Below are 25,764 nucleotides of genomic sequence, written 5' to 3' on the forward strand. Positions count from 1 at the left end.
CTTTTATAGATTGAGAAGGAACGGTTTATTTCTTGGGTATATTAAACTTGAATGTGTCTGAGGGACCTGAGGAAATGAGCATACTTGGAGAAGAGTTTTTTGTGTGGTCCAAGCTCACTAACTAAGCCCAGGGAGTGAGAATAAGCATACAGCCTGCCTGGCGAAGAGTGCAAGGACAGGAATCCCTGTGCCCAAGGGAGCTTCCTCCCTGTTAGGTCTTTGGTCCCATAGGCCCCTAATAGAGCAGTGCCATTCCTGACGAGTCTCCTTAGCTTCTCTTGCTCATTGGCTGGTGTGAGTAGCTGGTGATGCACCTCCTTTTTCCTTGCTTCTCCACTATTCATGATCCTTGGGTACGTTCTGAATGTTGTTTCTGCCATCATCTGGGCTCTTCTATGTTAATTATCACTAATAGTGTCATTTCACAGAAAATACCTATATTCCTCAATGTTCCCGAGATTTTCATGATATCGTTACAGAGAAAATAGTTGAGTTTTAGGGAGGGAAATAATAAATGGGGTCCTGAGCACTGCCTGAGAGCCCTACACCACAAAGCTCCTGGCACGTGGCTATAGCAAACTTCAGAAACAGTCTGTATGATCAAGGCAAAAGGAGGAGCTGCCCGGGTAAGATATGAAGAAATAGACCGTTGCACGCTCACTTGTCTGCCTGCTTCCACCTTTTGCTGCTGGGGCTGCCAGAGTTGGAAGAGTATTTTATTTCCATGCTTTGGGGGCTATATAACAACAACCTTTTTCTGCCACTGCATATGTATTATTAATAAACTTTTCCTTTTGATCCCATGGCTAGAGGTACCCTTGTGCCTTCACACACACCTGTAGACAGAACTGCATTTAATGACTATTGGATGAGAAAGGAGCTTAAATGAGAATTTAGCTCAAGAGATCCAGAGCAAGCGATAGGACATGTTTCGTTATAAATGGCAAGCCTGTGTTGGAAACTCCTACTCTGAGAAAAACCATTATTTATCCTCACCATTGAGTCTTTGTGGTGGTGTTTTGTTAACTCTGCTCCAGTGACAACAGACAGAATAGTCACTTTAGAGAAACCCTCTGTTGAGGTTTGTCTGAAATCATCAGGTCAAGACTATGATTCTGCAGTTGAAACCCTCAAACAACCCACCACAAGGCCTCATACCTAAAAGATAGTAATATATCTGAGTCCAAATATTTCAATAAACAAAACTTTCAACATACTTATGGGCAAAAAAAAATCATGGAAAGAATAAAGAAGCATAGGTGTAGTGGCCACAAAAGATAGGAGTAATGCCGTTTGTTGTTTTTTTTTTTTTTTTTCAACTACCAAGAGTTTGAGATTTTGCTCTGGGAAAAATGATCCTGAGCACTTTTGCAGAATGTAGAGCTATAGAATTTCTCCCTTTAAAGTGCATGATTTATTTACTATAGAAGTAATCACCTTTTATCTAAATAACATCCCTGTTTCCTCAAAGTGCTAGACCCATATTTCCCTCTCTCCGTAAATGTAGCACCTATAAGATCTGTATCCACCTTTAATCCATCAACACCTGACAGCCCGCCAGACCAGGTGTGTTCTATTTTACACATATTTTACAGACTTGTGATAAAGACTTTAAACAAAAGCCAAAAGCTGTGAATGAACAATTTTCTGCTCAAAAAGCAAAAGCTATGTTGAAGGGAGAGAGGAGAGGCTGTTCAGTGCTCCATGCTCAGAGATTACACACTGCTCAATGCAAGTTTGTAAAGTTTAGCCACTCTAGTTTCTCCTGGCTGTTTTGATAGCTACAGAGTTAGAATCATGATATTATATTCGTATGTGTATGGGTTTATTGTATCTGTACACTCTGTATGAAGAAAAGCAGTACCCCCTTCCCTGGGGAGATGCCTTGTAAGTCCTGACATTTATCTTCCACCCTGTGAGGCATCCACCTCCATCTTCTCGTTGCTGACTTTAATGCAAAGGAAAGGAACTGTCTAGCTTTTCACTGGGCTCTGTTCTCACCTGTCCTTTGATCCTTGATGTAATTCCAGTGAGCTACGTCTATCTTACGTATATGGAACACGTTCTCGTGCATCAGTGTGATGCAGGTACCTTTGTCCACAGGGCACCCGTAGGGAGTCGAGCTTATGTCAAGCTGCTCTCTTCTTGCCACACGTACCAAACAGTTATAGCAGGTGGTGTTTTTACTGATGCAGACTTAGCAAATACTGATGCCGATCACTTGGAGTTTGTTTCCTTCCGGTGATAGGTTCTTCATTAGACTTGTCGGTATCTACACTGCTCTGTGAAGGCACCTTGTGGTCTTGAGTTAGTTCTGCTGCCCTGTCATGTGTATATGCACCTAGAAAATGAAAATACAACTATTTTTTCACTGGAATAAAATAATAATTCTATAAGGTAAAGCCAGTTCATTGTCCATTCCATGTCCAAATAATTTTTAAGGTAACTGTCTGAGTTTGAGATGATTCCCAAATTTTAGAAACTAGAGCCAAAAAAAAAAAAAAAAAGGAAAGAATCAATAGTTTTTATTCCCAGGCTGTAAAACATAATATATATGTGGTGGTAGAATGGGCTTGGATGTAATGGGCCTGACTCCAAGGGGGAGAAATTCCATGAATCGTTTTTATGAAATCCATGAACTTTTTGAGCCCACTAACCTACTAAGTAGCACTCTTATTTTACAAAAAAAAAAAAAAAAGAATACCTTAATTCTGAGCCATTCATTTTCTTCTTACCAGTAGGATCTGGCCTATGATGACTCTAAAAGTTATAGCTAAGAACGTCATAGATGCTGTTGTCCCATGTGCATTTGTGTGCTTATTCTGTTTTATGCTTGCTTATTAACTTGCAATTACATGTGCAATTTTTGTTATTTAAGGCACTCAACCAGAATGCTGAACTAAGAAGTCGGTTGAACAGAATACATTCAGAATCTATTATATGTGATCAGGTTGTCAGTGTAAATATTATTCCTAGCCCTGATGAGGTAAGACTCATTTTTAATAGATGTAGAGTACTTATTTTATAGCATCTAAATCTACTGCATATTTTGGGGGTTTTTTAAATACAGTTCTTTTGCCGTTAATAAGATTCTCTGCATAAATATTTGTGTTGTTGACAGTTCAGTGGTCTTTGGAGTGAAGGAAGTACATGAGCTCGATATCAATTATTCTTGGTGATCAGTGTCTATTTTTATTTATATCTGTGCTCACCTGATGCTACTGAATATTTAGTTTATATATGTCTACTGCAGCTTGTGAATTTTCTGTGTCTTTCACAGTCTTCATTTGAAATGTTCCTTATCATCAAACGGCCCATGAAATGGGGGGGGGGGGGAGGAAGCATTTTTAGCTGAGAAGATGCTAAATGAAAGCTTTCTCAAGGTTTCTTTTAAAAGCCCTGTCTTAAAAGCTTGACCTTGCTAAAATAATAATAATGATGCTATTACAGCTACTAATAGTGATGATGATGTTGATAATTAATAGCTAGCACATGTCAAGTGAATGCTTACTGTGTGCTGGGCATTGTGCTAAGAACGTTGCATGCATTATCTCATTTGACACTCCCAGTGACCCCTGAGGTAGGTGCTGTTGTTATTCCATTTTTCAGAATTTTTGACATAATGCTAAAAGGGCAAGAGATCATTCAGTATTTGGGCTAGACTTAGTGTGTAATTCTGTCTATAACCCTTTATAAAATTACTATTTTATAACCATGAGAATTTACACTTTGCAATAGCAATATTAGAGCTTTATATACCGTGATATATGTAACAAAGTGAGAGTTTTAACTCATGTGAAGGTCCTATTTACAGAAAAGCATACATTTAGTAGAAATCTACAGGTCCCAAGGTCCTACCATCTGATTGCTTCGGAAATGCCATCCCAAGACAGCTTCTTTTTGATTTCAATTGCCCACCCTACCCTATGTCCACTAACCTTCATGCATCACATAGTATTTGGTGACACTCATGGTCACTCAGCTGTTCAGAATCCAAAAGTATTTCTAAAACGGCATCTTTCAGAAATTGTTAACAGTCTTAGTTTGAATCTTTTCAACCTGAAATGATACCTATATATTTTTGTCACTTACTGAATAAAAATACAGTTTGCCATAGGTTTGATGTTTGAGTCCTATTATGTCATTGGTTAAAGTTTATGATCAAACTGGAAAACGACCTTTAAGTATTGTCTCAAAAATCAGTTACATAGATTGTTTTCTTAGCATATCTCTAGTGGTTTCTACAAATATGTCTTGAGATTTCGCATACTGGTTAGATATGGCTAGTAGTGATGGATCTAAGTTTATGAGAATGAACCTGTCTTCATAGGGGTTCAGACTATTAAACTCCACTTAATATCCATTGAGCACTGATTTGAAATCAAGTCACAGGACCAACACCTTTCAGCTATGCCTTTTGGATTCTTCAGACATATTATTAGAAGGAAACTTTTGCCATGGTCATTACTGAGTTGCAAGTGAAAATTATCTGTGGTCACCACTCTTTTAACCTATGATGTGAATTTCTCCAGAAATCTGGCCTAGTACGTCATGGTCTAATTTGAACAAATAGCTTTTCTTTCAAGGAAATAACAATGACACCAAATGCTTCTGTCCTCTATAGGCTGGAGAGCAAATCCATGTCAGTCTCCCCCTGTCACAGCAGGTAGCCAACGAGAGCCGCCTCTCCATGTCAGAGTCTGTCTCCGAGTTCTTTGATGCACAGGAGGTGCTGCTCTCTGCAAGCTCGTCAGAGAATGAGGTAAGGTTTTTTGATGTGTCAACCCCAGTTACTTCTGATGAGGAGTTTGGGTTGGAGAAAGTAAGACTATGGGGACTTTTTTTTTTTTAACATCACAGTAAGAGTCTTAAGTTGTAGGAAAGCCAAAAGCATGCAAATTATATTGGTTCCCATTTACTGAACACTTAACATCTGAGTGCCAACCTACTACATTTGATGAATAAAAGAAAAGAATCCAGCATTCATTCGGACACTGTTGTATGATTTGTATTTTAGGGTAACCAAATAGTTGATGGCAGAGTTTTTTGTAGAGGAGACTAGTAAAATATAGAAAGGATGAAAATTTGAAAATCACCATTTATGTGTGTGTGTATGTACACACATGTGCACTCACACACACACATATCTTTACTAGAGACATGATTTTGAACTTCTTTAGAAAGATGATGTCTAGAATATCTGGTTGGGTAATTAAGGGTTTTGGAGATTACCACTGGCTAACACAAAAACTGTTTATTGTCCTGTTTTTTTTACTGAAGTATAATTTGCATACATTATTTTAGTTTCAACATAAAATCGGTATTTGCATATATTGTAAAATCACCGCAGTAAGTCTAGTTAACATCTGTCACCATACATAGTTACAGAATTTTTTTTCCTGTGCAAAGAACTTTCTAGATCTACTCTCATAGCGACTTTCAGATATCAATACAGTATTATTAACTGTACATTACATCCCCAGGACTTATTTATTTTATAATTGGAAGTTTCTACCCATAAAGATTTTTTGGATTGTTCTTTGTGCTCATAAGTCTTGGCTAGGTCTTAGAAGCAGGGAATCTCCTTTGATCAGGATGCAGAAATTGATTCTTTTACTGAAATTTAGAAATTTGGTCAAGCATACTTTGAATTTTCTTTTTTTCTTTCTTTCTCTCTCTCTCTCTCTTTCGCTTTCAGCATGAGAAACAGCCAAAACTCTTCCCCACACAGCTGATTAAAAATTTTGTCGTTTGAGGTTGCAAATCTGTACTGCATTTTTACAAAAAGGAAATGAAATAGTTGCTGAATGTTATTTCCATATGCATAGAAAATGGATTGGAAGGAAACATCCTGACAATTAGTTCTAGTTGCTTTTGGATGTTTGGAATTCTGAGTGATTTTAGAAACAAAAAATAAGTGGAGAAGAGAAAGAAATAATGAATACTTATCACTTTTATAATGGGAGCGATGTAGAATAGAATCCTTGTGTCAGGTACTGAATTTGTTACCACACCCCGCCACGCACCTGCCTCTCACATCCCTAGTGCTGTGTGTACTGATGCACAGACTCTCCGTGTATAAGCCGGGGTACTAGTGTCATTACTCATAATGAGAATTGATCAGATGCTATCAGATGGACAAAGTCATCATGCTTGCTGATTCGTGTCTCTTCCCCTAAGGCCAGCCTGCTTGGTGAGCAAGGAACGGCAGAAGGAAAAGTGACTTGAGTGACCTAAAGGCTGGGAGGGCCGGGGAGTGATAGTGCCACCATTAGGGGCTACTCTACCACATGGACAGGCTATTTGTGTCTGGCAGCCCATCTTACCCCCGGGGACCACCATGCTGGAGACATGCTACCAGCATTTTCCGTTCTGACTCTGCTTTTTCTGACCTCCCATTGCTGACCAACCCTTCATCCTTCTTCATTCAGTCAGGTTTCGGGCAAATTTGGCTTCATGTTGTTTGGTCTCTGACCCATCAGTTCTTGGGGGCACACTGGCTGGGTGCCCCAGTGCCACTCGGACCAGACTCTGACAAGACAGAAGTGAAGGGGACGTGGAGCACGGTCCTCCACAAGTCCAAGCAGCAGCATGGCAGTACCAGCTCTGGAGGAAGAGTGAACCTGGTGGCACAGGGGAGGGCGGGGGGGATGGAGATGATGTACTCACTTCGAGCCACTGTGCATCTGTCAGGCCTCTCAGGGGAGTTATCTGGCCAGTATTTAGGTGTTCATATCTAAACTCAAAGAGAGAACGGGTCTGAAGACAGAGCAAGAGTCAGCTCAGGGTCCACATAACCAGCTGCCTGTGAGACATTGCCCCCCGGGGGCTCCACAGAACCTCTCATTCAGCATGTCCAAACATGGGTTCCTCAACACCGGTCACACACACACTTACCCCGATGTGGGGAGGAACCTGCCCATACTCCTCATATCACTTATCCAAGTGCCCTTCTACCCCTGTGTTCACCTCAGATACTGGGTATTGTCCTTCACTCCATCTGCTTGCTAGGACCCGCCCCCACACTGATCCCCTCGCTGGGGTCCCTAACGCCTGCCACCTAAATACTACCAAATCCCGATGTTTTCCTCCAGCTTTACTGCCCCTCCTCCAATTTGGTCCACCCCCTTCTCCGCACTGGATTACCTGATCAATCCCCATTACTGGTTTTCCTGCCTCCCTTTTTTCCCCTCTAATCCATTTTCCACTGGACAGCCCGATTAATCTTTCTGATATGCAAATCTGATCCTGTCCCTATTCCCTCTCGTCCTTTGGATCACTGTCTAGACTCCTTAGCCCTCATACAAAGGCCCTTATAATCTGATCTCTGCTCTCAGCTGTAGCCTCTTGCAATTCTTGTCCTTCTGGATCCTTCCAGGGGCCAGATATTTGCTAACCCAATGAAAGAATGCTTATAGCACTTTAACAAGTGATTAATCTAAGAAACATCTGGGCATTAGTTGTCTGACGTTAACGTTTTCCGTGAGTGAGAGAAAAATCCTCTTTATGTGATATCTACCAATGCACTTCACTTAATGAATGCTCAGCTCCTTTAAAAAATGCTGGTTTTGCTTCCAGAATGATTTACTTCCCTTCCTCTGCTATTGACTTGTTTCTACAGTGCTACATGCCTGGTTGCATTTAGGAAAAAAAAATATATATATATATTTCCTGAACTCTTTTGAATCCCTAAGTTCTTAAGGAGAAATATTTGTCCCCAGGACTTCTTGACCAGGTTGGAGAAAATAAATACATACGAATTGTCTTATTATACTGCAGAGCCTTAACTTTATATATAGGATAATGTGCATGGACCATAGCTAAATGGCCCAGCCTTAGCGATTGCTCACACATATGAGAACATAGATCTTACTCAGGGCCCACTATCATTATAGAATTTACATTCTACATGGACCATTCTAGAAGGAAATGGGTTTTGGACCATTTTTCTCATACATTTCTTTGGGAGAGATTAGAAATTCAAGAAAAGACTTTATAGCTTTTTGTAGGATAAAACATGAATGTTTTCTTTTTTAAGACAAAAATTTCTCTTAAAGGTTGTGTTGATTCACTTGAGAGAGGGAGCAGGAAAGAGAAAGGGCACAAGCACAAGGAGGGACAGAGGGGGAGAGAGAAGCAGACTCCTCACTGAGCAGGGAGCCTGATGCAGGGCTCGATCCCAGGATCCCTGAGCAGAAGGCAGACGCTTAACTGACTGAGCCACCCAGGCGCCCCAGCCTGAATGTTTTCTTAATAAATAAATGTTCAACGGTACACATGCATGCAACATGAATTTCGTTTGAGTGGGCATTTGTCTCCTCTAAGGTAATTGGGTGTGATTAGCTTTTTGAAGAGAAATCATGTGGAAGAATGTGATTTACTTTTTTTTTTTTATCAAGCTTAAGAAAGAAAGTGGCTTTCATGTGCCTGATGATTTCACCATCAGCTCTTTTGCAGTCGGTAGGAACTGGAAACCAGTTGGCAGTGGGAAAACATGAATCAGAAAAAGACTTTATTCTCAATTTGCCATCTTTATAGACTTGCTCAGTGTGCAAAGCAAAGCTACCATTCTTCAGTTATGTGTGCAATAATTCTATCACTATTCTCCCTAAATATATGAATTCTTCTCAACTTTAACTTCTATTTTTTTAATATCTTTATAATTTTCTTATATATATTGTTTTGGATATTTTATTTATTTTTTTAAAAGATTTTACTTATTTATTCAAGAGAGACACACAGAAAGAGAGGCAGAGACACAGGCAGAGGGAGAAGCAGGCCGCTTCAGGGAGCCCGATGCAGGACTCAATCCTGGGACCCCAGGATCACGCCCTGAGCTGAAGGCAGGCACTAAACCCCTGAGCCACCCAGGAATCCCCTCAACTTTAACTTTTAAAACATCAGCAGTAAATCCAGAAACCTTAAAGGCAAAGACTGATTGTTTTCTATTATGTTATAAACTTAAAATTTTTACATGGCCAAAAAAGGTATAAACAGCATTAGAAAATAAATTGCAAACTAGCCAAAATGCAACCTATATAATGAACTGAAAAATAGTTGAAAGAAAACAAATTTACACAAGATGAAATGCAACCTTTAAAAGAGATCTTTTTAGGGGGCCCCTAGCTGGCTCAGTCGGTTAAGCATCTGCTTTCGGCTCAGGTCACAAACTCAGGTGTCTGGGATCAAGTCCCACAATGAGTTCCCTGCTCAGCAGGGAGTCTGCTTCTCCCTCTTTGCTCATCCCTGCTGCTTGCGCGCTTGTGCGCTCTCTCTCTCTCTCTCTCTCTCATAAGTAAAATTTTTTTTTGTATCATAAGTAAATTTTTAAAAAAATCTTTTATGTATGTTAGGTAAGTAGATACTAAAAAAGGTTGATAATATATAGTGTTTCAGTGGGTGTAGAGAGATGGATGTTCTCGTGCTGCGGGTGAGAACAAATGACTGCAATCTGTCAGGACAACAATTTGGCATCATGTGCCTATGGCCTAAATGTGATCCATTTGATCCAGCAATTTCACTTCTAGGAATAAATAATAATAAAGCTGCCACACATATTCACAGAAATATATTTACAAGGATGTGCATCCGGGTATTATCAATAATAGTAAAAAGTTGGAAACCATTTAAATGCTGGCTGAATTCCTTGTATCATACCTATAGAATGAATTATGTTGCCATTCCAAAGAAAGATGAGAGCTATATTTATTTTAATGGAAATATATCCAGAACACTATGAAACAGGATGTAAACTGACCCCCTTTCAGTACCTAAAGATATATATATATATACACACATATATATGTATGTATGTTTGTCTAGCCATTTTGAAATTGGGGGTAACATCCACCAAATGTTAGAAGTAGTTTCCATTAGGTGACGGAATTATGGTTAATTTTTCTATAATCTGTTTACCCTCATATAATTTCCAGTTTTTTACAGCAAGAACATTTTATGTGCAGAAAAAAATGTAACATTATTTCATTTTGAAGACAGTAAATAAATACCAGCAGGTTTCTTGCCTGCAGTAGAGACATTGGTTGTTCCCATTTCTCTGGCTGGCTCTACGGGACTCTGTTTTCTTATCACATCCATGTCTAACTCCTCCCCTTAGTACGTATGTTGCCCCTTCATTTCATTCTCAGGCAAATTTTGGTTTCATTTTTGTTCCATGTTGTTCTCTGGGAGAGAGTGGCTTACTTCTTGATTTCCCCTGTCCCTCGATCTTCCTCCCCCACCCCCAAATAATCTGCCACATTTTGTCCATTATCTTCAAACCTGGATCTCAAAGCAGCTTTCCTTCCAGATCCCCATCGTGGCCATCCTAACCCATCAGTATTCCCTACCCAGATCTATATAGTATCCTGTTATCTGAGCTCCCAGAGGAAAGTTGCCAGGTGTCTTCCTGTAAACTAAATATGACTCTGTCATCCCCCTGCATGTAATAACCTGTGGGATTTTATGGGAACCCTTTATGTTGACATGAAAAGCCCTTCACAGTCGGACCCTCTTCCTATTCACCCCACCCTCTGTCACAGCCACTCAACTTCTGAGCGTTCCTAGAATGGAATGTTCCTCTTGTGTTTCCCTTCCCCTTTATACACTCTTCCTTATTCCTGTGCTTATGAACCCCTTCTAAAAACCTCTCCAACACCCAATGGCAATTTTATTTCCTCTCCTGAATATTCTAGGGGGAGTATAAAGCTCCTTTTTTTGTACCTTATTACTGTATTGCACTGAAATATTTCTGATTATGTACTGGCCTCCCCCAGCCTCCCACCCCAACTAAGGCAGGGAACTACAAGTGTTCCCATGACATATACCAAATACATTTCCCCCTACGACCTGTGCTTTTGCTTATTTGGGCAACATTTTACTTTTAATCATTTGATTTTCTGACCTTTCAAGACTGAACAAGAATTCTGATCCTTTCTGTTTTTCCCCTTTTTTTAGGCTTCAGATGATGAGTCTTACATCAGTGATGTGAGCGATAATATATCTGAAGACAACACGAGTGTTGCAGACAACATTTCTCGGCAAAGTATGCATCCTTTGAGCTTCCAGGTTGTTCTGTCTTCTTGTCAACTTAGAATGCTGGTGCTTCAGTGAACAATCATTTTCTCCCCTCACTGATTGTTCCTTTTGCAGCTTATCATTTGATGCATTTTATATTTGTATAATCTGTTAAGGTAAATGGTGGAAAACCCCATTAAGGTCGATGCTTAAATGAAAAAGGTTTACTTCTTGCTTAAACCAAAAGTTTGAGTCTTTCCTATTAAATATATTTAATTTTTTTGAAAACTTGTCTTTTCTGGAATAATATTTGAACACGTGTAACACCTTATTTTAAAAAAAACCTGTATGTTGATGTTTTGTGCATTAAATAGCAACTCTGTATTGAAATAATTCAGGTCACTCTTGAGAGAGTCTAGTGGAGGCTTAAGAAGTTAAGCCTCACAATCAGAATTATTTGAAAGAGTTACTTCTTTCCCAAATTCTGTGAAAACAGAGAAATATCTTTTATCATGACTGTCGTCTTTCTCTCTTTTCCAGTCTTGAATGGGGAGCTCACTGGAGGAGCCTTCCGAAACGGACGTCGAACCTGCCTGCCAGCTCCCTGTCCTGACACCAGTAACATTAACCTGTGGAATATCTTGAGGAACAACATTGGTAAAGACTTGTCTAAAGTCTCTATGCCTGTGGAGCTGAACGAGCCACTCAACACTCTGCAGCATCTCTGTGAGGAGATTGAATACAGTGAGCTTCTGGACAAGGCTTCAGAGACTGACGATCCCTACGAGCGCATGGTAATAAATAACAGAGCAGTACCTTTCAGGGATTTGTCAACCCTAAATGCGGACTAAGGCAGAATTTGTTATAATGGCATATTTGGTTCCTGCATAACATTTTCACTGCATAGGAAAAGGACGAAACGGTTCATTTGCACAAATTGGGCAGGACCCCAAAGTTCCAGATACCTTTCTAGAAGATAGATGCTGTATGACTTATCATTGGTCATGAGAGTTTCTGAAGTTAGGATGTAAAGCTCTCACACTCCTAGGTATAAGGTATGCCCAGTCTTGCTCTAGCAGCTTTTCCTGAAAGCCAGGAGAGAGCGCATTTGTTCGAGAACTTGGGTCCGAGCAAGTAACCTCCTGTTTGTGCTCTGCACTGGCCTCTAGTCCACACAACTGTGGAAAACTTGACTGCCCTCCAGAAGGCTCCAGCAGCCACAGTGCTAGGTTGTGCAAATGACGTAACCTGTAAGCTGGGTTTCAGAACCTTTGAACTCGGTGATGCTCAGGAAACTGGGTGAAGGCTGAACAAAGAATGCTTAGCCTCAGATGCCTGCCGGTTCCCATGCGAGGACTTTAACGTCATTGTCACTCATATTTTTACCCATGCATTTACAAAGAGTCTGTGCAAAGGGCAGAAAACGCAAATGCCATCCCTTCAGCCTCCGTGGACAGAGCTGTGTAAAATCTAGAGGAATAAGGGATGAACAGACCTGGAAGTAGTCTCTCCTATATTATTTTCCTTTCTTAAATGTTTTAACAGGTTCTTATTGCTGCATTTGCAGTTTCAGGATATTGCTCCACCTATTTCAGAGCAGGAAGTAAGCCATTCAACCCTGTCCTTGGAGAGACTTACGAATGCATTAGAGAGGACAAGGGATTCCGATTTTTCTCAGAACAGGTAAGTCCCGCTGGACTCAGTGGGGTTTCTACGTAGAAACCATGGAAGGACAGGTTGATGATGAAACAGCTTTTTGATAAACCACTGTTTCCCTCTACCTGTGTCTCTGCCTCTCTCTCTCTCTCTCTCTCTCTCTGTATTTCAAAAATAAATAAATAAAATCTTGGAAAAAGAAGAACTAAAGTGAAAGACTTACACATTCTGAGAATAGTTCAATAATAGAGACAGAAGAGTTGACTAGTTTTTATTTAGGGGTAGCCTATATATGTTGGGAAAAAATGATCATTTATGGAAGCTTTAACACTGATGTCATTACCTTCTTTTTTGTTTTTATTTACCAGGTTAGCCATCATCCACCCATTTCTGCCTGTCACTGTGAATCCAAGAATTTTGTGTTTTGGCAAGGTTTGTATTTCAAATATAACTTCAAAATCCAACTGGTGAGCCTCTGAAACATTTTCTAGTTTCTAAAAGTATATTATTATGCTCAGGTTAGATTTCTACCTTGAGGACTCAGAAAATGTTAATAATTGGTGTCGAATTCAGTTTGAGAACTCAGATTTCCTGGCTTAAATATGAAACCATGTCATCTAGGAAATGAAATTGTATATTGTATACCTAGGAAACAAAGCCCTAGGGACAGCAGAGCTCCAGGCCAGCCAGCTATGCCGGCTAAGGGCTATCACTCTACCTCATTACGCCTCATTGTCTGCATCCATAACATGGAGGTCCTGTCTGCTGCCTTCTTGCTTCTTAAGGGTGTGCAAGGAGATCTTAATCATGAAAGAAGATTCTGTGACACATCATGTGTGGTCACAGTCTATTTGGATATGAAAACATTGTGCTATCATGTGAGATAAACCACTGAGCCCTGGGCCGTATCTTAACAACCAGTGTAGGAACATGTTTGTTAATTTCATTTTCTCATAAATCTTACTTATTTTTCTGTATCTAGAGATTTAGGTTTTTTCTGTTCTCCCAAATAATATAACTTTTCAAATCAATGGGTATATAAATCAGTGGCATTGCCATACTGCAATTATTTTTATTATACCTCTTATTTTTAACATATATGTTAACTATTTCCACCATTTAGTTAAAACTTACAATAATGTTATCTAGACTTTAAAGCACAGTAGAGTCTATGTGTATATGTGTATGTGAATTCACATAAACACATACCATTCTGAGTTTTTCCCAGTTTTATTAGTTGAAACAAATATGGAATGTGTGCTGTGGAGAAACATAGGTAGTAGATTTTTTTGATTCACAGTTGAGTTTTTCACTTTGGGTCATTCCCAGGTACTTATATATTAAATCAACAATATAGAATCAATTGTGATTGTGAAAAACCTTTGTGAAATGTAGAGTGTTAACACAAATGTTAGTTTTTATACAATAAATGATTAGATACAGAATGCATATTTCTTTTCCTCTGCCTGTGTTATTTAGATATCAGATGGAAAAACAAGTTCTGGGGGAAGTCAATGGAAATCCTTCCTGTTGGAACACTGAATGTCATGCTTCCAAAGTAGGTTGCTTTCATCTTCATTTTGGTCTCCTACTTGCTTTTCTAAGTCAGAAATGGGTCTTTGAAATTCTAGAAGGTGCCAGTGATCCACCTCCATGTATGCCCAAAATTTCTGTTAATTTCTCCAAAGTTTTGAGAATGGAGAAAAGCAAATAAGAACTGTAGCATGTGTATCAAAGCTCCCTACTTCTATCTCCGCATGCTCCATTCACCAAGTCAACATGAGCTACCTGTCTGTCCCAGGTACCATGTTACTTTGCATTTTATATCAAAATTTCTCTTTTTAGCCACTTCTTTTCTATGTAATATGTATTTTCACTTTTGAATTCGTCTTAGATCCAGGGACTATTTTTAATGTCTAAGCCTGTTTATTAAAGAGGAGTGATAAAATCCTTTCATGGTATTTTTCTAGAGGATATAGCTTATAAATTTTTTAAATTAGTTGAAGTTTTCATTGAGGCCAAAGTATTGATTGTTTTTGTTTTTTTTTCATTTGGTTGGTGTTGTTTGGCTTTCTTTTTGTTTATTCTGTGGCAGAATTTGCTAGTGAATTAGATATGAAGGAAGTTGGGGTAGGCGAAGAATTCCCAGGACCACAAAATAAACTTTAAATATTTGCAAACTCATAAATGGAAAGAGAGTTTTCCCAGGGATATAGAGAGTCTACATCGTACCAATTCATACACTTTTAAAGAAACTTAGAAGTGTTCTACTTTATTTCGAAATAACATTTTATTTGAAAATAGAGATAATGTGCAAACTTAAAGGTGATTGGAAGCTATGCCATCTCATTCCTTGGCAAAAACTCTGTAACTTACTGTGACCCAGAATTTGTGTTAAATACATGCTATTTGTGATCATTAGTCTTTTCTCAAAGAATTATTCATGTCTTTGGTCTTAATTCGAAGTATGAAACAATGTCCCCCAGGTAATCTTTCTTAAAGGCATACCCTGTCATGCCTAGTTCCTCCCTCAAATCCTTCCACGATGGCCCATTACCTGTAGTAGGAGTCCAGACCCATTGGTGCACCGTTGAAGGCCTCCCCTGCTCGGCTCCAACACCTTTGCAGCCTTGCCACCCCCCACACTCACTCACCTGTGGCATACCTCTGGCAGGCCCCCTGATGCATACTGCTCTTCTGGCCACTGTGGCTTTGTCAGCACCTTTCCACAGCCTACAGCGTCCTCCTATCCATCCTCTAAGTTTACATTGAATCCAGCTTTTGCCAGCAAGTCGTCCTTGATACTCACCCCACATTCCAGGCAGATCTAAAGATTCTCCCTTCTGTGTTCTTATGATATTTCCTCATCATATTTTATTGTAAGTATCTATTGCCATGACCATCTACTCCCACCACACTTGCTTGAAGAGAGCAAGAAACAGGTCCTAGTCAACTTGGTGGCTTTTGCATCTGGACTATAGAGGGCACTGAAATGTTCCTTAAATGAATGAGCCCGATCATAAATGTCCTTGACTACATAGAAACTTTCAACAAAGAAATTAGAGGAAAATGAGCGAAAAGGAAGCTTTGGCCAAAGAATATTCTCAGTCATAGAAACAGAAATACCTATTTGTGACCTTCATTGTTTTTAATCAACATTGTATTCTTCACTAGGTATGGAGATTGCTATGTATGGAATAAAGTCACCACGTGCATACACAACATTCTCAGTGGGAGGAGGTGGATAGAGCATTATGGAGAAGTAACCATTAGAAATACCAAAAGCAGTGTTTGCATTTGCAAACTCACATTCGTCAAGGTAAATAATAAAATTAATTAATTAATTAATTATATAAAATGCTTCGTAAAGAAGAAATAAAAGTTACCTGTAACAGCAGCAGGTGAATCTGTCCCATATCATTGATCCTGAAGGACGTTTTAGATAAGAAAGCAGAACCAACTGGCGGAGTTACTCAAGGCATGCAGACATCTGAACGTGTGGAGGTCAAAAAAGTCACCATTTCAAAACAGAAGAAATATTCTTCTTTCTAAAGAATTTTCTTTTTAAGCAGCCAGTCAGTATTCATTAAGTAAAATTCCAGAAAACACTTCTTGCCTTATAGCGAGTCTTCTGGTTTCTATTTCTGTTCCCTCTTGATTGCAACATAGTCAAGTGATCTTATTTTAGGGAGCTAATTATAATGCATTTGTCATTTTCTGCGGATGCATGTGGATGATAACTTCCAGGCACTATAAGCTTTATCCAACTCTGCCACTATGATGATCCAAATTTGTTCAAGAAGACCCTTGTCACCTTTATTAACGAGAAGATTCCTGAGATAGAATGCCTCCAAAATACCATTTTCCCCCAGTTGCTCTGGTCTAAAGTGAAACACGCAGTGTTGCCCTCATGTTTGGGTGTGCTACAGAACTCATCATGGTCCAGAAACTCCACCACCCCCTTTAATCTAGGCCACTCCTGATCTCATTCTCCTAAACACACTGGCGTCTTATTTTTTTTTTAATTTTTATTTATTTATGATAGTCACAGAGAGAGAGAGAGAAGCAGAGACACAGGCAGAGGGAGAAGCAGGCTCCATGCACTGGGAGCCTGATGTGGGATTCGATCCCGGGTCTCCAGGATCGCGCCCTGGGCCAAAGGCAGGCACCAAACCGCTGCGCCACCCAGGGATCCCCACACTGGCGTCTTAAAACTCAGAATGTTCTCTTCTTAGTGAAAACCTTTGAAGCCACCTTAGAAGGTCATGCTCGTTTTAATTGAAGAGCTTTATTTTTACTCAAGATATTTTTCCCATTTTCCTTTTTCTCTTGTGGACTCATTAGATGGCTCAGAACTGAAAAGCCAGGATCATTACTTTGGGTGATGACAGTAAATGTGTGCATTTAGTTTTGTGGACCCTGAGAAACCTCGATTTAGTCCTGTCCCTAATATTTGCGGAGCTCAGGGCAAAAGTACAAATGGAGGCCCCTATTCCATATATTAAAGGTTAATACATAAGTTAAATTAAATATGTAAATATTTAAATGTTTCCATATATTAAGTGTTAATATATAAATTAAATATTAAATATGTAAATATTTACAATTTATAGATCAAACCTACAGTCTGTCACATAACTTATGTTCCGTTCTTTGACCTTGACGAATACACCTTGTATAACAAAACCTGTAAGGCTGAGTTGGACACTTTAGAACTCCAGGCTGGAAACCTGGCAGTGCAGGAGAGCCAGCCCTGATGCATGGTCTAGCGTAGAGTGGAGATTATCCTTTTCCTTAAAGTTAAACCAACTAGCACCTGGAAAGCCTTTCATATAAAACATTTGAGATAGATTTCTGAAAGTGGTTGGAATGAGCAACTTCCAAGGTAAGAAAGTTTTCCGTACAGAAATTACAGGGATTGGTGTTATTAAGGAGATTGGATGTTTTAACTGGGGTTTGGTGTTTTCCAGGTGAATTATTGGAATTCTAACGTGAATGAAGTCCAGGGGGTTGTAATGGATCAAGAGGGGAAGGTGGTGCACCGGCTGTTCGGGAAGTGGCATGAAGGGCTCTACTGCGGTGTGGCCCCTTCGGCAAAGTGCATCTGGAGACCAGGTGAGAGGAGCGGGAGCCTCTTGCCTCCGGAAGGCACCTGAGTGACAGAAGGGAGGGAGTGTCCCATCTCATGCAGTTCACCTTCTGTTTTTTTTTTTTTAATAGTGAAACTAAAAACATAGATGCTGATGGTAAGCGTAGTTATATTTTATACTTAACATATAAACTATGTAAATCACAACTTTTGATAATAAGGATTACAAACTTTAGGCCTAATCTAACACATGGTCAGAGATGGGGCTTCCTGTAAAGTCATTCTACATGCAATACCTACATTCAAAAACTGGGCATGTTTATCAAAGAGTTTAGAGAATTGAACTATACAAACTTAAATCCTTACTCACGGGGATCCCTGGGTGGCGCAGCGGTTTGGCGCCTGCCTTTGGCCCAGGGTGCGATCCTGGAGACCCGGGATCGAATCCCACGTCGGGCTCCCGGTGCATGGAGCCTGCTTCTCCCTCTGCCTGTGTCTCTGCCTCTCTCTCTCTCTGTGTGTGTGTGACTATCATAAATAAGATTAAAAACAAAATTAAATCCTTACTCATTTATTCTCTGTTCTAATAAAACAAGGGAAAGCCTGCAAACATCTATAATCCACAAAGTCAATAACTTAACCAGAATAAGTAATCTTCTCACTTGAGCAGTGAAAAGCTGCAATATGTTGACATTTAATGAAAGATATCGAGAGAGTCCCGGTAATACACTAGCAATAATTGAATATCAGGGGTAAAGAGAACAAGTGTCCACGTGATATTTATTTTCATTGCAATTTTGTCACTTATATCCTAACTTTAAAATTAGATGTTGGGCAGCCCGGGTGGCTCAGCGGTTTAGTGCCGCCTTCAGCCCAGGGCGTGATCCTGGAGACCCAGGATTGAGTCCCATGTCGGGCTCCTTGCGTGGAGCCTGCTTCTCCCTCTGCCTGTGTCTCTGCCTCTCTCTCTCTGTGTGTCTCTCATGAATAAATAAATAAAATATTTTTAAAAAAATAAAATAAAATAAAATTAGATGTTGGCTTTCTAAGAGACCTCAATGAGTATTTAAATTTCCTACTGGTAGAGTGGTTGGTTCATAGATGCAGCAGCTATTTACTGAATAGTGATTATACACTAAGCTTTACTCTAAGAGCTTGGAATACATCAACGAGCAAAGAAGCATATGAAGATCTGCCTTTGAGTTTCATTAAAAAGTGCCAATAGATTAATATCTATTTATATCTGCAGCTTTTTCTAAAAGGAAGTAAAATTTCTGGTGAAATCTTAACGTTCCTAATTACCACCCTGGCGGTTAGTTACCCAGTTAAATATTTGAGGGAAAAATCATGGCAGAGTTTAGCCAGTAAAGAGTACTATATGTGCAAAGTTTTTTTTTTTTAAAGGCTGGATTTTATTAAACATATGAATCTCCCAGTTCTGATAACTGGCACGAAGTTTCCTATCTAGCAAAATTCAACGAATTCAGTTTGCTTAAGAAAAATCTAATCTGGTTTTTATGACTACAGATTTGGTATTAGTATGGATTTTAATTAAGTTCCTGGGTTAAGTCCGCTTTTACAGGCTTTCTTAAACCTCTTTGCCAATCACAGTGCTTTATTGGCATCATTCCAGGTTCCATGCCAACCAACTATGAGCTCTACTATGGCTTCACAAGGTTTGCTATTGAGCTCAATGAGTTAGATCCTGTACTGAAAGATCTCCTTCCATCGACAGACGCCCGATTCCGGCCAGATCAGAGGTGAGCATGGCAGTGATGTTTGAAATGGACACTAGACCATCTGTGGTGCTACAGATGCTGTCGAGGCTTATTTTCACCACCATCATTTATTTATTCATTTAAGCATTCACTCATTCCCTTATTCACTCCACAATATTTGAGCCTTAGCGAGGATGGTATTCGAGGGTGATCGCAACAGATGCTTCGCTCCACAAAGTTTCCCACAGATGATAACACAGTTCTTAACCAAAGGTGTCTGCCCCCTCACCCCAAATTCACCAGAAGTGTGCAAATTCATAAACTCCATGTCTCCACTAAAACCTCCTCAAGCATTTTCACCTCTTTACTTCTACTGCTCTATAACATGGACTACCTTTTACTATGAAGAATAGGAAGATAAGCTACAGGAGCACCTAGAAATGCTTCGAGTTAAAGTCTGGAGTTTAGCCAGCATGATTTTGAGATGTACTCAAACAGGGTGTGAGATGTACTCAAAATACAATCCCTTTAATGCCTTCTGATCCTTACTTTTATTTTTCTTATATGGTTCTGTGTGTGTGTTGTCCATTCCTACAGAGTTAATTTTCCTTGTTCCAAAAATGCTATATGCCACACAGATTCCACCCAAGATCATTTTCTGTTTCCAGTATATTTGGGGCTTTATGTGTTTTCTGCCAAAACGTTCCCGTGTTGAATGTCCTGCTGTTTAGTCCTCCTACTACCTTCCCCACCCCACCCCCAGAACGTGAGATCTCACTGTTTGACATTCACATTAATCAACAAACTTCCATGTACCTCATATTGAATCCCTGTTCTTTGCTCTCGTTTTGAAATTTAAGTACAGGTTTTGAAAATCACCACCAGGCCTGTTGTTTCTTTCTCAATTCTGTCCCCCTTATTCCCTCCCTGAATTTCATTGACGATCCATTTCCTTTTTGTGAACTTTTTTGTAATCTCCCCTAGTGTTAGATTCTCCTTTTTCTTTTTTTTTATTTATTTTTTATTGGTGTTCAATTTGCCAACATATGGAATAACATCCAGTGCTCATCCCATCAAGTGCCCCCCTCAGTGCCCGTCACCCAGTCACCCCCACCCCCTGCCCACCTCCCTTTCTACCACCTCTAGTTCATTTCCCAGAGTTAGGAGTCTCATGTTCTGTCTCCCTTTCTGATATTTCCCACTCACATTTTCTCCTTTCCCCTTCATTCCCTTTCACTATTTATTATATTCCCCAAATGAATGAGACCATATAATGTTTGTCCTTCTCCGATTGACTTATTTCACTCTAGATTCTCCTTTTTCGCCAGTTTGAGTCTCTCCGATAAAACAGGGAAACTCCTTTCCTCTCGATCTGTTCTAAAAGTAGGTGGAGAACAGCCAGCTACCCGCCTGCCTCCTCTGGCCTTTACCAAGTGTGTTTCGGAGAATATGGAAAAGAAATGCTAGCTGGTACTTCCTATTGTCCTAAGCCCGGGCTCCCTCATCATCCTGAAAATCTCAAGTTAGAGAACCTGAAAGAGCACAGAAGAGTCTTCAAGGCCAAATGACTTCCCTTCTAGCCCTAGCTTTACATTGCTATATAAAATCAGTTTACACACACAGCAAGTGTGTGCACGGGTGGCCTGGGCCGGGAGTGAGGGGACATTATCAAATGAGGTTATTTTTTTCTCAGCAAAGAGGATGCTGTGCTAGAGGGATAACTGTGTTCTTCTTAGATTTTTGGAAGAAGGAAATTTAGAAGCTGCGGCCGCAGAGAAGCAACGGGTGGAGGAACTCCAGAGATCTCGAAGGCGCTACATGGAAGAAAACAACCTTGAACACATACCAAAATTTTTTAAGTAAGTCAGCTCATTCCCCTAGCAAGCTCATGTTTTGCAAATGATCGCCAGCAGCAATGAGAGACTCTGGGTGGGAAAAAAAAAAAAAAAAGAAATGAGGGATGGGTTAATGTCCAGGTAACTTAAACTGACTTCAGTTAAACTTCAGTTTGGGTTAAGGGAAAGTAATAAGCCAGGTTTTGCACTTGTGAACAGTTTGTAATGATAAAACCCACTTCTCCTCCACAGCTTTTTGTTTTTTGTGGGCAACAGAAAGGGTGAGGGCCTTGCACAGAACACTCCTTGTACTTCAGCAACACCATTTAGAACGGTGGAAACTTGTTTCCGCTCCCTCAGCTCAAGGCCCCAGTCGGACCCCACTGCCCACAAGGTCATCCTGGCTTCATTAGTATCCAGTGTTATTTCTAACATACGGGGCTGTGTCGTTTAGGTTTGGTCCTTCTGTGGTAGGATCGTGGATCATTATTACAGGATTATTTGCAGGATTATATATACTTCACACAGACCCAGCTGTATTTTCCAAATCCATCTGCTGCCCTCCTGAGCCGGGGCAGATCAGCTCAGAATAACCTCACACCCTTTAGAGTTGCCATCTCATGACCATCCCCCGGGAGCAATGCAGCCTTGCCCTGTAGATGTTGATAGTGCGCTCTGGGCGGGAGCATGCAGGGGCTCACGGAGCTACTGTGGTCCCATACTTCTCCCTGAAAGTGAAGCAGAGACTGTTCTTGTGGGTCTGGGGCCTGAAGCTCTACTTAAATGTGCTTTTTTTTTTTTTTTTTTTTTTAAAAAGATCTATTAATTTAATTATTTGAGAGAGCAAGGGGAAGGGCAGAGAGAGAGAGAGAGAAAGAATCCAGAGCAGACTCCACACTCAGCGTGGAGCCCAATGTGGGGCTCGATCCTGGGATCACGACCCTGGGATCACAACCTGAGCCAAAACCAAGAGTCGGTGCTTAACCAACTTGGGTACCACCCAGGTGCCCCATACCTGCTTTTTCAGGGGCAGTTCACTTTCTAGCTTTGCCTAGAAGTGATTTATTCGTGCCCATTGCCCCCACCCCATGACTCCATCCGCTCCTATTTCAAATAGACAACAAAAACAAATAAAAAAAGAGTTTCTTTTTGGTCAAATTGTCCAGTCACCAATAAGCAGGTAGGACACTAACTGGCTTACAAAGTACCCCTCATACCTACACATCTTCTCTACGGGAGCTGGTCCGATTACCAGGCCACCTTGATGTGATTTGTGTCTAATGCTGATTTTTATGTCTCCACAGGAAAGTTGTTGATGCCAATCAAAGAGAAGCCTGGGTTTCTAATGATACCTACTGGGAGCTGCGAAAGGACCCTGGGTTTAGCAAAGTAGACAGCCCTGTTCTTTGGTAAACTGGGAATGTAGAGCTAGCCAACATATCACGCTCTGAATGAATAAATACCTATGCACAATTATGTTTCCTAGAGCTCCGCGTGGTTTCTGGGTCGACTGAAAACCCACCGTTTGCTTTTCTATTCATCTTTATAATGGACTTTCAGAAGTGCATTAGACAAGGCCCCTAACCACTTTCGGATCCTTTCTGTTTTGCTGCAACCATATCCCTTAAAAAAACAAACAAACAAAAACAACATCCACGCCCTCCTCGAAAAGCAGAATAAAAGGAGCAGAATATAAAACCCAAAGTCTGAAGCGTCTGTAAAGAAAACAAACTGTAACTGGTGCTTAACGCTGATCCAGAGAGTGCGAGGCGACCTGATGCAGAAACCACGCGCCTGGTCCTTTGTCCCGAAGCGCTGGCCCCTCGCCTGGGGGGCCCCGGGGATGCCAGTCGATCAGCTCCGACCTCGAGTGTGTCTGTTTGACGTGGTGTACTTGTTACTGACCTTGTCCACAAAGATGTGATACTTCTCAGAACCCCGTTCCATCTGTACGCCATTGTTCATGCCTTAAGAAATGCAAAGATGTACAAATAAATCATTTTTTCAATGTGTGCGCATAGGTTCATGTGAGGGACAGCTCTTTCGAATCGTGGCACGATTCGCTTTCTGGGATCAGAACGCGTAGAAGGCGGACGGAAGGGGATTTTTGCAGAGTAGACTGCACCTGCTTTACTTGGAACGTTGGCTACGGTCTGGTCTGTCTGAAGGGCAAGAAGCAAAAGGCGTGCTCGGCAGAGGTGTGTGTTCACGTCGCTCGTCCAGTTCCTGTCCCGCCACCAGATAATAAACCCTCTTGCACCTCACCTCACGGTGTGCCCTGTTATTTGGCAATATCTGTACTTGATTTGAACCCTTGGCATCAGTGTTAAAACCTTAGAAGGGAGTAACGAAAAGCACGTGGGGTTTGTGCATGGGCTTAGGAGCCACCAGCCCCCCAGCTGGGTTGGAGGGGAGCCCAGTGTGGCCCGCGTGGCTGTGCTGCGCCCGGCCCGTGGGCAGCGGTGGGACCCCACTGGGAGCACAAGCAAGGGTACTTAGTAGCTTATTTGCGTTGTTTGTATGAGTTCTATGCAAAACCATATTTTATATTCTCATCAAGTGCTCTGCGTGATATGTCTTAGGCATTTGCCTTGCTTTTGGCAGAGATTAAAACAAACAAACAAACAAACAAAAAAAAAACAAGCTAAGGATTTTATCAATCCCAACAAAGGCAGGGTGGGGGTAGGGGCAGAAATATGCTTTTACCTACTTCAGGATTTGTTTTGTTTTTTTTTTTTTCTTCCAGTATACAGAGGCTTTTGTAAGAAACTTGCATCAGTGTTCCTGAGTTTCTGCACGTAGACGACTATATAAAAATGCCTGTATGTTTAAAAAAAAATCTCCTGATGGAGCTTTTCCTAGAGAATTAGAAAATGACATATATTTTATTCTTAGACTCTTACCATCGGATTTTAAGCGCTATTTTAAACTCTGATAACAAGGCTATTAATATCTTATATTTCGTTACGAGGTGTTGATTTTCGTGTTCTCTCTCCTCAGCCAAGCATCCCTAATCGGTGGCTAGTCCGCTCTCAACCACCGCTGCCCTGAGAGCCGGAGGGAGAAGCCTGCAGTGTCCACTAGGTGGAACGGTGTTTTAGTTTTGAAACTCATCCCTCCTCCTACCTGAGTGCCCTACATTATGTGTACCGTAGGGTTTGAAGTGAAATTTCCCTTCCAATGAACCCCCTAACCCCCAGACCTTAGCCTTCCACTGGAGCAACACCCTCCCTCGGATTCTCGATGCCTTTAATTTCCATTTGAAATCCATAGGTGGCTTGCCTCGAGGTAGTACAGTTATTCCCTTTGTTACTGATTTTTTTTTCCTGTGCATTCATCTTGAGGTCTTTTTTTATCTGCGTCCTGAGACCCAGGCCTTTAATTTTAATTAGAATTTCATCTGAATTCCGTGGTCTTCCCCTTGGAAGTCTGTCCTCCCGCAGTCGGTAAAGCTTTAAATATGTTTTAAAGTGGTTCTGGTCTGTACTTATTGGCACTTCCCTGAACAGCCTCAAAATAAGACAATTCTGCAACACAAAGGTACTGCAAGCAGAGAAGCAGGAAGGCCAAGCACTAGGTGACCACGGTCGCATCAGTCAGACGGTCAGACGGCTGAGAGAGGACCCAAGGCCCATCAGGGAAGCAACTGCTGTACCCCCACATTCCGCTGTAATTGAGGAAACAAGTGACTGCTAGAGAGGCCCATCGCTAGATAATAAGTTCAAGCTACAAATCAAGTAGGTAAATGTTGGTCAGAGCAAACCTGAAACTCTGATTGGGATTTCAAGATGAGGATGAGAAGAATGTCACATCATGGAAAGCACCGCATTTTATCATATCCCAGGTTTAGAATCTGTTTTGAGTTCTAGATATCCCGATTGGACTTCCAATTCAAGCAATCAGTTCAGTTTAGGTGATATTCCTATGATACCTGAATCTCTCTATTAAGTACTCACACCCATGTAATGGCCTCATCCCTACCCCCCCTCTTTTTTTTTTTTTAACTTTTTATTGATATCACCGTTTTAGAATTGTGAGACTTACTCTGTTTGGGATTGTCATCTGCATAATTTGGGGACTTTTGAGACTAGTTTAAACAGCAAACAGATAAAAAAACATTAGATCGTTCCTGATAAAACCTGACTTATTTCTTAGAATTGTAAATAAGGCTCTTTGTTTTAAGGGTACTTTTCTTATTTGTTTTTCCCTAAAACAATCTAAAATAAAGACTTAGTTTATCTGTATACCTCCGCCTTGATTTAGTCATAAGCTCCTTCCTTCATCTTTCTGAGCTGGTCATTAAGGAAAGCAGTGATAAGTGATGATGGTCCCATGGATGTGGCTAGACTGAACAGATCTATGGCACACACCAGCACTCATCAAGGTCGACCAGAAACTAATTATTTTGCTTCCACATGCTGCCACCCAGGGTGCAAATTTACTCTCAGATTTT

At 40.7% G+C, this 25,764-nt stretch overlaps 1 protein-coding gene across 9 annotated transcripts in view; it reads left to right on the top strand.

The window, feature by feature from the left end:
- The window catches only part of OSBPL6 (oxysterol binding protein like 6), a 114,313-nt gene extending 90,992 nt beyond the window's left edge, over positions 1 to 23,321 (top strand). For 5 of the 9 annotated variants that reach the window (XM_041722010.1, XM_041722013.1, XM_041722014.1 and 2 more), the window contains 12 exons: positions 2,879 to 2,986; positions 4,625 to 4,762; positions 10,954 to 11,041; positions 11,554 to 11,807; positions 12,559 to 12,696; positions 13,038 to 13,101; positions 14,149 to 14,227; positions 15,844 to 15,988; positions 17,640 to 17,784; positions 19,392 to 19,518; positions 21,213 to 21,335; positions 22,616 to 23,321. In XM_041722010.1, the coding sequence (XP_041577944.1) occupies positions 2,879 to 2,986; positions 4,625 to 4,762; positions 10,954 to 11,041; positions 11,554 to 11,807; positions 12,559 to 12,696; positions 13,038 to 13,101; positions 14,149 to 14,227; positions 15,844 to 15,988; positions 17,640 to 17,784; positions 19,392 to 19,518; positions 21,213 to 21,335; positions 22,616 to 22,724 (1,518 nt within the window). In that variant the 3' untranslated portion in view covers positions 22,725 to 23,321. The remainder of the gene's footprint in view (positions 1 to 2,878; positions 2,987 to 4,624; positions 4,763 to 10,953; positions 11,042 to 11,553; positions 11,808 to 12,558; positions 12,697 to 13,037; positions 13,102 to 14,148; positions 14,228 to 15,843; positions 15,989 to 17,639; positions 17,785 to 19,391; positions 19,519 to 21,212; positions 21,336 to 22,615) is intronic. The other 4 variants (XM_041722015.1, XM_041722018.1, XM_041722011.1 and 1 more) reach the window with 3 other exon arrangements.
- Positions 23,322 to 25,764: the final 2,443 nt, after the last annotated feature.

Source organism: Vulpes lagopus, chromosome 11 (assembly GCF_018345385.1).
Source record: "Vulpes lagopus strain Blue_001 chromosome 11, ASM1834538v1, whole genome shotgun sequence".
Classification (NCBI taxonomy): Eukaryota; Metazoa; Chordata; class Mammalia; order Carnivora; family Canidae; genus Vulpes; species Vulpes lagopus.